Source organism: Neoarius graeffei, chromosome 6, assembly GCF_027579695.1.
Source record: "Neoarius graeffei isolate fNeoGra1 chromosome 6, fNeoGra1.pri, whole genome shotgun sequence".
NCBI lineage: Eukaryota > Metazoa > Chordata > Actinopteri > Siluriformes > Ariidae > Neoarius > Neoarius graeffei.
Window position 1 is genome coordinate 35,530,417 of NC_083574.1, and position 12,816 is coordinate 35,543,232.

At 42.3% G+C, this 12,816-nt stretch overlaps 1 protein-coding gene across 1 annotated transcript in view; it reads right to left on the reverse strand.

Moving 5' to 3' along the window:
• shank3a (SH3 and multiple ankyrin repeat domains 3a) overlaps positions 1–12,382 on the reverse strand; it is a 520,369-nt gene extending 507,987 nt beyond the window's left edge. Inside the window, exon 1 of the mRNA XM_060923596.1 lies at positions 12,089–12,382. Coding sequence (XP_060779579.1) covers positions 12,089–12,382 — 294 coding nt within the window. The remainder of the gene's footprint in view (positions 1–12,088) is intronic.
• Between the last annotated feature and the right edge of the window lie 434 nt (positions 12,383–12,816).

Consider the following 12,816-nt stretch of genomic DNA (forward strand, 5'->3'; position numbering starts at 1 on the left):
GCCATTGTAATGAGATAATCAATGTTATTCCCTTTACCTGTCAGTGGTCATCATGTGTACTGGTATATTATAGACAGAAGTATTTTACTGGGAAATACACCATATAAATACCATGTATAAATACCATACATCTCTTGCTCTAGGTCAGTAAATTCAACCACAATCATGGGGAAGACTGCTGACTTGACTGTTGTCCAGAAGATGATCATTGACACCCTTCACAAGGAGGGTAAGCCACAGAAAAGTCGATTCACAAACTTTGGGAGAGTGTCACAAAGAGTGGACTGAGGCTGAAGTCAGTGCACCAAGAGCCACCACACATGGACATCTTCAGGAAAGGGGCTACAACTCTCGCATTCCTTATATCAAACCACTCCTGAACCAGAGACAGCATCAGAAGCGTCTCACCTGGGCTAAGGAGAGAAAGAACTGGACTGTTGCTCAGTGGTCCAAAGTCCTCTTTTCAGATGAAAATAAAATTTGCATTTCCTTTGGAACTCAAGGTCCTAGAGTCTGGAGGAAGAGTGAATCTCTACCAGGAGATTTTAGAGCACGTCATGCTTTCATCTGCTGACAAGCTTTATGGAGATGTCAATTTCCTTTTCCAGCAGGAGTTAGTACCTGCTCACATTGCCAAAACTACGACCAAATGGTTTGCTGTTTGAGCACCTTTTCTAGCTCCGTGCTCTTGCTGTGGAGGTGAGCAGAATGATCCAAAACAGGGCTGCTCGGTCACTCAGGGGGCTGCCAGGTTCCACTGCCACCTTAGTCCAGTGGAAGACAACCATATAGCCTAAGCCACCTGTGTGAAGGTTTATAGCTGCAGCTTGAGTGTCATCCACGCCTGCTGGTTTGCCACTCCCCCATCGCCACAGGGCTTTTAGAAGTCATGACTTGCACTACTGAAATTGATTCAGGTGAGGAAGAGTCGAGCATCATCAGCCTCATGCTCTCATCCTAGCTCATCTGGATAAAGTGGCAGGACAGGGTTGAGATGAATGGGGATGAATAGGGATGCAGGAGCTGCCAGAGGGTTGACAGTAGACGTAGGCAGCTGACCATCTAGGGGGCTCCAACTCCAGAGCATGATGAAATTGCTTGGGTTTACAGTACTCCTTCTGGGTTTACAATTTTTCTTCTGTTTTCTTCTGTCTCACATCTGCAGTTTTGCCACAGACAGTTGGTACTGATCCCTCTTTTTGGAACAATTTTGTTGCCAGTCCTGCATTGTACTGACCCAGGTTGATAAAGCAGTCAAAAAGTGGTTAGCACACACAAACAAGTTGTTCCAACTGTAGCTGTGACGTTGCCACCAAAACTCAATTCAATCCACTCAGCTCTTCTATCCTCTGAGGGTCAGTGTAACAACCTGTGCTGCTCTATGCAGCTGACAACAGAGCAGTTCCTGTGCTTAGCTCCCCTGGACATAAAGCTAGCAGGTCCAGCAGTTGAGAGAAAAATGGAGTGAAGGTAGCTCTGTCAAGCTATCGGTGGAACTTCTCAGAATGAGGGGTGGGTAAGGAACAATTCTTATGAGGTTTGGAAGAAAGGGAGCCAAATCTGAACGGCTTGTTGATTCACACATTTTCTAACCAAGGCAGCACAAAAGAAACTGATTGGGTTGTCTTATTTCAGAGTTTGTGGTTGGTATACACTCCAGATAACCAAATATATATATATATATATATATATATATATATATATATATATATATATATATATATATATATATATATATATATGTACAAGCACTGAAAAAGTGAGTTTTTCAAAACATGTCCCTTCTAAAAAAGCTAAAATACTAGATGTTTGACTGCCTGAGGTCTAAAGAAGTCAGGCTTGTGTTTTGGAAATGAGACCAGTTCTTTTTATTTTTCACAGACAGGTATTGTACTAGTACTGATATTCAGGGCAGGAATTGTAGATTTTAGATTTAACACTACAAAATACTAACAGGTAAACCCCAAATATCACAAATACCATAAATACATACATACTAGAGATGTACCTGAATACGAATACAGTGGTGCTTGAAAGTTTGTGAACCCTTTAGAATTTTCTATATATCTGCATAAATATGACCTAAAACATCAGCAGATTTTCACACAAGTCCTATAAGTAGATAAAGAGAACCCAGTTAAACAAATGAAACAAAATATTATATTTGGTCATGTATTTATTGAGGAAAATGATCCAGTATTACATATCTGTCAGTGGCAAAAGTATGTAAACCTTTGCTTTCAGTATCTGGTGTGACCCCCTTGTGCAGCAATAACTGCAAAAAAAACGTTTCCAGTAACCGTTGATCAGTCCTGCACACCTACTTGGAGGAATTTTAGCCCATTCCTCCATACAGAACAGCTTCAACTCTGGGATGTTGGTGGGTTTCCTCACATGAACTGCTCTCTTCAGGTCCTTCCACAGCATTTCAATTGGATTAAGGTCAGGACTTTGACTTGGACATTCCAAAACATGAACTTTATTCTTCTTAAACCATTCTTTGGTAGAACGACTTGTGTGCTTAGGGTCATTGTCTTGCTGCATGACCCACCTTCTCTTGAGATTCAGTTTATGAACAGATGTCCTGACATTTTCCTTTAGAATTTGCTGGTATAATTCAGAATTCTTTGTTCCATCAATGATGGCAAGCCGTCCTGGCCCAGATGCAGCAAAACAGGCCCAAACCACGATGCTACCACCACCATGTTTCACAGATGGGATAAGGTTCTTATGCTGGAATGCAGTGTTTTCCTTTCTCAAAACATAATGCTTCTTATTTAAACTAAAAAGTTCCATTTTGGTCTCATCCGTCCACAAAGCATTTTTTTCCCAGTAGCCTTCTGGCTTGTCCACATGATTTTTAGCAACTGCAGATGAGCAGCAAAGTTCTTTTTGGAAAGCAGTGGCTTTCTCCTTGCAACCCTGCCATGCACACCATTGTTGTTCAGTGTTCTCCTGATGGTGGACTCATTAATATTAGCCAATGTGAGAGAGGCCTTCAGTTGCTGAGAAGTTACCCTGGAGTCCTTTGTGACCTTGCAAACTATTACACGCTTTGCTCTCGGAGTGATCTTTGTTGATCGACCACTCCTGGGGAGGGTAACAATGGTCTTGAATTTCCTCCATTTGTAAACAATCTGTCTGACTGTGGATTGGTGGAGTCCAAACTCTTTAGAGATGGTTTTGTAACCTTTTCCAGCCTGATGAGCATCAACAACACTTTTTCTGAGGTCTTCAGAAATCTCCTTTGTTCATGCTATGATACACTTCCACAAACATGTGTTGTGAAGATCAGACTTTGATAGATCCCTGTTCTTTAAATAAAACAGGGTGCCCACTCACACCTGATTGTCATCCCACTGATTGAAAACACCTGACTCTAATTTCACCTTCAAATTAACTGCTAATTCTAGAGGTTCACATACTTTTGCCACTCACAGATAGTAATATTGGATCATTTTCCTCAATAAATAAATGACCAAGTATAATATTTTTGTCTCATTTGTTTAACTGGGTTCTCTTTATCTACTTTTAGGACTTGTGTGAAAATCTGATGATGTTTTAGGTCATATTTATGCAAAATATAGAAAATTCTAAAGGGTTCACAAACTGTCAAGCACCACTGTACATGACTCAGACTGAACAGATAACGTGTTCTAAATGGATACAAATACAGATACAAATAAGAGACACTTTTTTTTTTTAAGAAAGCTTGCCAGAAAGGTCCACAATGCATTGGAACTTGGATCCTTGGGGATGTGACAAAAAAAAAAGTAACACAAGCTAGAGATTTTTACTTTCATTCAGATGAAGCTCACGGGACAAACAAAGACCATCATGCACAATGCATTTACAGTGTTTATTTATGACATGCTGACAGTGCTGGAATTTCTACCTCTGAGGGTTTTTTTTTCTAGTGTTTCTTGAAGCATATGCTGCATTTGACTTACCTCGTAAGTGGGAAATACTAAAACATAAAAATAAATAAAAACATTGACACCTACATGTTTGCTAGCATCAAGCTTTCTACAGTGCTCAGCGTAAATGAGTACACCCCCTTTGAAAAGTAACATTTTAAACAATATCTCAATGAACACAAACAATTTCCAAAATGTTGACAAGACAAAGTTTAATATAACATCTGTTTAACTTATAACGTGAAAGTAAGGTTAATAATATAACTTCGATTATACATTTTTCAGTTTTACTCAAATTAGGGTGGTGCAAAAATGAGTACACCCCACAACAAAAACTACTACATCTAGTACTTTGTATGGCCTCCATGATTTTTAATGACAGCACCAAGTCTTCTAGGCATGGAATGAACAAGTTGGCGACATTTTGCAACATCAATCTTTTTCCATTCTTCAGCAATGACCTCTTTTAGTGACTGGATGCTGGATGGAGAGTGATGCTCAACTTGTCTCTTCAGAATTCCCCAAAGAAAATAATTTCTTTACACCACAAAGGTGAAGGCTACAAGAAGATCAGCAAAGCTTTACTTATCAGTCAGAATACTGTAGCAAAAGTGGTACAAAAATTTAAGAAAGATGGAACTGCAACCATCTCACAGAGATGTCCAGGTTGTCCACGGAAGTTAACACCTCGACAGGAGCGTCTTCTGATGAGAAGCATTGAAGAAAATCAGCATGCAAGTTCACTGCAGTTATCTAAAGAAGTAGAAAGCCAAACTGTGGTGACAATTTCCCGTGACACAATATGGCGTACACTGCAGAAGAATGGCATGCATGGATGCTGACCATGGCACAGAAGATCCCACCACCTCCCGGTGACCAGGTGTTGATGCTGTCCCCAGACAGCATGAGGAGAGATCTCAGGACGACAAATGCACGGAAAGCCCCAGGTCCTGATAACATTCCTGGTCGTGTCCTGAGAGACTGTGCTGAGGAGCTCACAGATGTCTTTACAGACATCTTCAACATCTCGTTGAGCCAGGCTGTTGTCCCCACGTGCCTCAAAGCCACCATCATCATCCCAGTCCTGAAGAAGCCATCTCCCTCCTGCTTCAATGACTACTGCCCTGTCGCACTCACTCCCATCCTCATGAAGTGCTTCGAGCGGCTAGTCATGTGGCATATCAAGTCTGCCCTCCCCCCCGCCCTGGACCCTTTCCAGTTTCCATATCAGTCCAACCGCTCAACCAATGATGCCATATCCACTGCCCTCCACTCAGCCATCACCCACCTGGAGACAAAAGACTTGTATGTCAGAATGCTGTTCATAGACTTCAGCTCAGCATTCAGCACAATCATTCCTCAGCAGCTCATTCATAAACTGGACCAGCTGGGACTCAACACCTCCCTGTGCAACTGGCTGCTGGACTTCCTGACGGGGAGACCACAGGCTGTACAGGTTGGCAGCAACTCTTCCAGCACCATCACATTGAACAAGGGGGCCCCCCAAGGATGTGTGCTGAGCCCCTTCCTCTTCACTCTGTTGACCCACGACTGCACACCAACATCCAGCTCTAATCTCTTCATTAAGTTTGCGGATGGCACGACTGTGGTGGGTCTCATCAACAATGGCAATGAGACAATCTACAGGAATGAGGTGAGCCGCTTGGCCATGTGGTGCAAGGACAACAATCTCCGCCTGAATGTGGAGAAGGTGAAGGAGATTGTTGTAGACTTCAGGAGAGCGCACACCCAGCATGCTCCACTAACTATCGACGGTGCTGCAGTGGAGAGGGTGAGCAGCACCAAGTTTCTGGGTGTGCACATCTCTGAAGACCTGTCCTGGAGCAACAACACTGCATCACTGGCCAAAAAAGCCCAACAGCATCTGTACTTCCTCCACAAACAGAGGAGAGCAAGAGCCCCGGCCCCCATCATGCACACTTTCTACAGAGGCACCATCAAGAACATCTTGACCAGCTGCATCACCGTGTGGTACGGTGCCTGCACTGTGTCCTGCTGTAAGACTCTGCAGCGCATAGTGAGAGCAGCTGAGAGGATCATTGGTGTCTCTCTCCCTTCTCTTATGGATATCTATAACTCCTGCCTCACCCACAAAGCCATCAGGATTGCAGGTGACCCCACCCACCCATCTCACAGCCTCTTCAGCCTGCTGCCGTCGGGGAGGAGACTGCGGAGTCTCCGGGCCAAAACCAGCAGGCTCAAGAACAGTTTCTTTCACCAGGCAGTCAGGAGACTCAACTCCCTCCCTGTTCTGCCCCTCCTCCCCCCTCTGCCCCCACCACAGATTCTGCCTGCACCCCCCCTGCCCCCCCTTCAGCATCTGACATGTCACCCTCACAGTTTCCCCCCCCAACACACACACACACACACACACACACACACACACACACACACACACACACACACACACACACTCAACGTTCATTCACACACTGAACTCAGGGACTGCATATTTCACTTTATCTCGCTCATTTGGACTATTCCACACTACCTCACCTTAACAGCTATTAGTTTATTGTTTATATTGCTTATTTCATGTTTACCTGATATACCTCAAGTGCCCTTGACTGTTTATTTGCTCCAATTTATGTGTGTGTGTGTGTGTGTGTGTGTGTGTGTGCATGTGTGTGTGCGTGTGTATATACAACCCCGATTCCAAAAAAGTTGGGACAAAGTACAAATTGTAAATAAAAATGGAATGCAATAATTTACAAATCTCAAAAACTGATATTGTATTCACAATAGAACATAGACAACATATCAAATGTCGAAAGTGAACACATTTTGAAATTTCATGCAAAATGTTGGCTCATTTGAAATTTCATGACAGCAACACATCTCAAAAAAGTTGGGACAGGGGCAATAAGAGGCTGGAAAAGTTAAAGGTACAAAAATGGAACAGCTGGAGGACCAAATTGCAACTCATTAGGTCAATTGGCAATAGGTCATTAACATGACTGGGTATAAAAAGAGCATCTTGGAGTGGCAGCGGCTCTCAGAAGTAAAGATGGGAAGAGGATCACCAATCCCCCTAATTCTGCTCCGACAAATAGTGGAGCAATATCAGAAAGGAGTTTGACAGTGTAAAATTGCAAAGAGTTTGAACATATCATCATCTACAGTGCATAATATCATCAAAAGATTCAGAGAATCTGGAAGAATCTCTGTGCGTAACGGCCAAGGCCGGAAAACCATACTGGGTGCCCGTGATCTTCGGGCCCTTAGACGGCACTGCATCACATACAGGCATGCTTCTGTATTGGAAATCACAAAATGGGCTCAGGAATATTTCCAGAGAAAATTATCTGTGAACACAATTCACCGTGCCATCCGCCGTTGCCAGCTAAAACTCTATAGTTCAAAGAAGAAGCCGTATCTAAACATGATCCAGAAGTGCAGACATCTTCTCTGGGCCAAGGCTCATTTAAAATGGACTGTGGCAAAGTGGAAAACTGTTCTGTGGTCAGAGGAATCAAAATTTGAAGTTCTTTATGGAAATCAGGGACGCCGTGTCATTCGGACTAAAGAGGAGAAGGATGACCCAAGTTGTTATCAGCGCTCAGTTCAGAAGCCTGCATCTCTGATGGTATGGGGTTGCATTAGTACGTGTGGCATGGGCAGCTTACACATCTGGAAAGACACCATCAATGCTGAAAGGTATATCCAGGTTCTAGAGCAACATATGCTCCCATCCAGATGACGTCTCTTTCAGGGAAGACCTTGCATTTTCCAACATGACAATGCCAAACCACATACCACATCAATTACAGCATCATGGCTGCGTAGAAGAAGGGTCCGGGTACTGAACTGGCCAGCCTGCAGTCCAGATCTTTCACCCATAGAAAACATTTGGCGCATCATAAAACGGAAGATACGACAAAAAAGACCTAAGACAGTTGAGCAACTAGAATCCTACATTAGACAAGAATGGGTTAACATTCCTATCCCTAAACTTGAGCAACTTGTCTCCTCAGTCCCCAGACGTTTACAGACTGTTGTAAAGAGAAAAGGGGATGTCTCACAGTGGTAAACATGGCCTTGTCCCAACTTTTTTGAGATGTGTTGTTGTCATGAAATTTAAAGTCACCTATTTTTTTTCTTTAAATGATACAGTTTCTCAGTTTAAACATTTGATATGTCATCTATGTTCTATTCTGAATAAAATATGGAATTTTGAAATTTCCACATCATTGCATTCCGTTTTTATTTACAATTTGTACTTTGTCCCAACTTTTTTGGAATTGGGGTTGTATATATATATATATATATATATATATATATATATATATATATATATATATATATATATATATATATATATAAGTGTTTAGTCTATGTCTAGTTCTTATCTAGAGTGTTTATACTGTTTATATTGTTTATTTCAATTATTCTATTTTTATTTATTGCATTGCCTGTTTGCACCATGGGTCAGAGAGGACTGAAATTTCATCTGTGCTGTATGTTGAGCTTGTATAGCATATTTGACAATAAACTTGACTTGACTTGAAAGAAGCCTCTCCTAAAGCCCAGGCACAAAAAAGCCCGCCTAGAGTTTGCCAGAGCCCATGCTGACAAAGATGAAGACTACTGGGACTCTATACTCTGGAGTGATGAGACCAAGATAAATGTTTTTGGAACTGATGGCTTCAAAACTGTATGGCGTCACAAAGGTGAGGAATACAAAGAAAAATGCCTGGTGCCTACAGTGAAACATGGTGGTGGCAGTGTCCTTATGTGGGGCTGCATGAGTGCTGCTGGTATCGGGGAGCTGCATTTCATTGATGGCATCATGAATTCACAGATGTATTGCTCTATACTGAAAGAGAAGATGCTACCATCACTCCGTGCCCTTGGCCGTCGTGCACTTTTCCAACATGACTAAACACACATCTAAGGCCACTGTTGGATTTCTGAAGAAGAACGGGGTGAAAGTGATTCAGTGGCCAAGTATGTCTTCTGATCTGAACCCAATCGAACACCTATGGGGAATTCTGAAGAGACAAGTTGAGTATCACTCTCCATCCAGCATCCAGTCACTAAAAGAGGTCATTGCTGAAGAATGGAAAAAGATTGATGTTGCAAAATGTCGCCAACTTGTTCATTCCATGCCTAGAAGACTTGGTGCCGTCTAAATCATGGAGGCCATACAAAGTACTAGACGTAGTAGTTTTTGTTGTGGGGTGTACTCATTTTTGCACCACCCTAATTTGAGTAAAACTGAAAAATGTGTAATCTAAGTTTATATTATTAACCTTACTTTCACATTATAAGTTAAACAGATGTTATATTAAACTTTGTCTTGTCGACATTTTGGAAATTGTTTGTGTTCATTGAGATATTGTTTAAAATGTTACTTTTCGAAGGGGGTGTACTCATTTACGCTGAGCACTATAGCTAACTTTGATGAGTGATATTTAACTCCTCAAAACACTATCTGTAATGTTATATTGTGTTTTATTCTATCCACATTCACTGGATATGAGCAATCGTGCTCTCTGATTGTCTACTCTACTACTAGGATATCAGCTCATATACCATGAGTAGAGAAAAACAAAATGGCAGAGTGCATCAAGTCAGATAGTGTATATCACTTTATCAAGTATATAATAGAAACACAAATAGCTAAAAGTATACCCCCCCTCCCCCCGCCGCCCCCAATATCTCCTGTTCCACAGTCCAGCCCAGTCGGTGCGCCAAACCGCCAAAAACCCTAAAGAAGAAGAAGAAAATGGCGAACCGTGTTACTGAACCAACCAAGAATGAAATAAGTACTCTACTCGAAAACAAAACCCCAAAAAATGCAAAAAAAAATAGCAAAAAAATATGGAATAAAAGTATTTGATGGTAAGAACATATCTTTTTTTTATTTTTCAGGAATTATCATTATAGCATTTTTCACAAATTGCTCCTGTCATTTCGCCGGTTTGTTTACATTCTAAGTGGAAATGATTTTGTGGGACGTTTTGTATAAAGTTTTTATTTATCGGATTTGCAAAAAGATTAAAAAAATGCTCCGTTTCTCAAAATCCAGTGAACGTGGATAGAATAAAACAGTTATTCCACTCAATCTTCTTGTACCTTGCTTACAGCCAACTCGACGCCTCGTCGGCTATCAGCTCGTGTACGACTCAATTTTGTGGAATAACTGTGAAATAGATTTAACAAGCTAATATGTCTGTATGTTGGTTGATTTAAAGCAATGCTTGTACACACAGCACAATTCATTTAAAGGTTTTTTTTTTTTTTGGAGCCATGTTGATTTGATGTCACTTGCTGAACTTGAGGTTGAGGAGATTATCCCGAAATTACAGCTAGGAATTCCAAGTTGGTGCATTTTCTTTGGCTTTTCCTCGTCGGAGGTCAAAACCAGTTTCAAGTTTGAGTCAAATGCTGCAATAACGGTGGGGTCCCGACCACGCCCACATGGGTTTAAATCCGAATACAGATACAAATATTCATAATTAGAGTGCTAGACTGATGTGGATAGTAGCATGTTGCATGACTAAAACACACACACACACACACACACACACATACTGTATATATGTACGGCTATATTCTAAACATCTATCAAAGTTATAGATTTTATAGAAAATGCATAATAAAATGGCACGTAGGACTGCCCATAAAATTAATTCCTTTAATTTTAGTCAGGGTGTGGTGTATTCTAATGCATAGAGTCAATGTCTTCATGTTTGGCATGTGCGCATTAACATTTGAAAGCGGCATGGAGCTGAGTTGCTTGTGAAAGTGTGACATTTACAGATTTCTCGGTGCTCTCATTCACCCTGCTCTATTAGCACAGAAGCACAGGCATCCCTAAAGGACACAAACCAACACTCAGGCTTTCTTCTTTTAATGAGTTCTTCTGCCAAACACACACACACACACACACACACACACACACACACACACACACACACACCTATTAGTGAACAGACATCTGGACAGGCTTTTGCTACGTTCTTATTCTTTGGGATCGTACATATTGTCTATAAACCCACACATTTTTGGACTCAAAGAAAGAAGAGAGGTGATGCAGATAAGAAGAGTTCCAGGCACAGTGGAGTCGGAGAGAGTCACTGATCACTTCTGCTTAACACACACAGCGCAGATTGCCGTCAGGCCAAAATCTGTGTGAAGCAATTATTCAAGTAATTAGAAGAAATCCGAATGTACTTCTTGACAACAGTCATGGCTCTCGTTGATTTTTTAAAAAAAAAAAAAAAGGTCATAAGAGGAAATTGTGATTGTAAAACTTGTTGGGATACGACACCAGTCCAGTGAGTTCCATCACAAAATGACAAATTACTCGGCAAACAAGTCAATTACAAGGAGTCTTTATAATAGCCTCTGTCATTACAGTGTCTGTATATGAATACTGTTCTCATCCAGGCTTCAACTGGGATAAATCAAACAGACACATTCGAATGCGCACACACACACACACACACACACACACACACACGCACACCAATTAAGCGTGCAGCAAAAGCTCCACATATTTCACAGACAGCGGCAGGGCAGATCTCCACAATCGCACAGCCATCCTTACTGGACTCTGAAAAGGAATTAATTATATGGGTGCAGCGTTATTTGTACTCAGAAATCATACAGGTAAGTAACTACACTTCAGAGAAACAAAACGCAGGACTGAATGAAAGAGGCACCCTGCCTCGCTCTGTCTTTTTCATTCTCTCTCTCTCTCTCTCTCTCTCTGTCTCTCTCTCTACCCCTTATCCATCACAGCCATATGTGCAATTCTCTTGAACAGGCCATGGGGACACAGTACACTACAGGGCAACAACCTGTCAAGTTTGCCAGCTCAAGAGGCAAAATTACCTTTTGTAAGAATTACACCAGTCCCGCAAGGCAAACACTCTCTCACCTCTTGCGGCTCGTTCTCCCTGCTTAAGTGCTCAGTTGTCAAAGTCAGCCCTGGTCCCGCTAATGAAGACAGCTTATTAGATTTCATTAGACAGGAAATGGAGAGGAAAAAAAAAGGAAAGAGTGAAAAGAACAAACAAGAACGTCAGGTGGACCAGCAATGAAGAAAGAATGGGACAGAGTGGAGAGAAAGAAAGCTGTACAGAGAAGAGAGAGAGGAGTGAGAGACAGAGGGGAGAGTTGAGAGAGACGAGTGAACTCACCGTCTGCTGCAGGTCGGGGATGCCGATGCGGACAACCAGCGTGTTGCCTTGGGCTTCCTCCATGGGGCAGGCCGGCGCTCGGCAACCGTCACCGTGGGAACTGCGGGAGCTGTCCCCCTGGCTGGCGCGGGAGAGTCGGTGCGGCTGAGGCTCGTGGACGAAGAGATGGAGCGAGGGAGGGAGTGAGGGAGGAGGCGAGAAAGGGAGGAGGGTGCACGCGGGTTTGGGCTGATGCTGTGGACGCGCTCTGGGCTCGGGAGGCTCATGTTGGCCGGAGCCTCCACTCACAAGCATGCTCCGTGTGTGTGGAGCGCCGACTGCATAGCCCTTTCACATGCGCACACACACACACACTCACACACACTCATACCCTCAGCACTGCTCTCTCTCTCTCTCTCTCTCTCTCTCTCTCTCTCTCTCTCACACACACATGCACAGAAGAGGACAGAAAAGGGGGGAAAGAGGGGACACTAGAGGGGATTACAGAAGATGGACAGAAAAAGAGTGATGGACAAAAAAGAAAGAAAAAAAGGTTAGATGTTGGTCAGATACACATAAGGAGAAAAACATACTGTAGCACATTAAGATTTATCACCATGCAGTAACAAGCTATACTGCAGTTGTGTGCAAGGTTTTCTTTATTACTGAATATTTTTACAGGATAAAATGTGGATTATATCATTATATGGAGAGAGAGGAAAAATTAATGAAGTCCTATTGAGAATTGT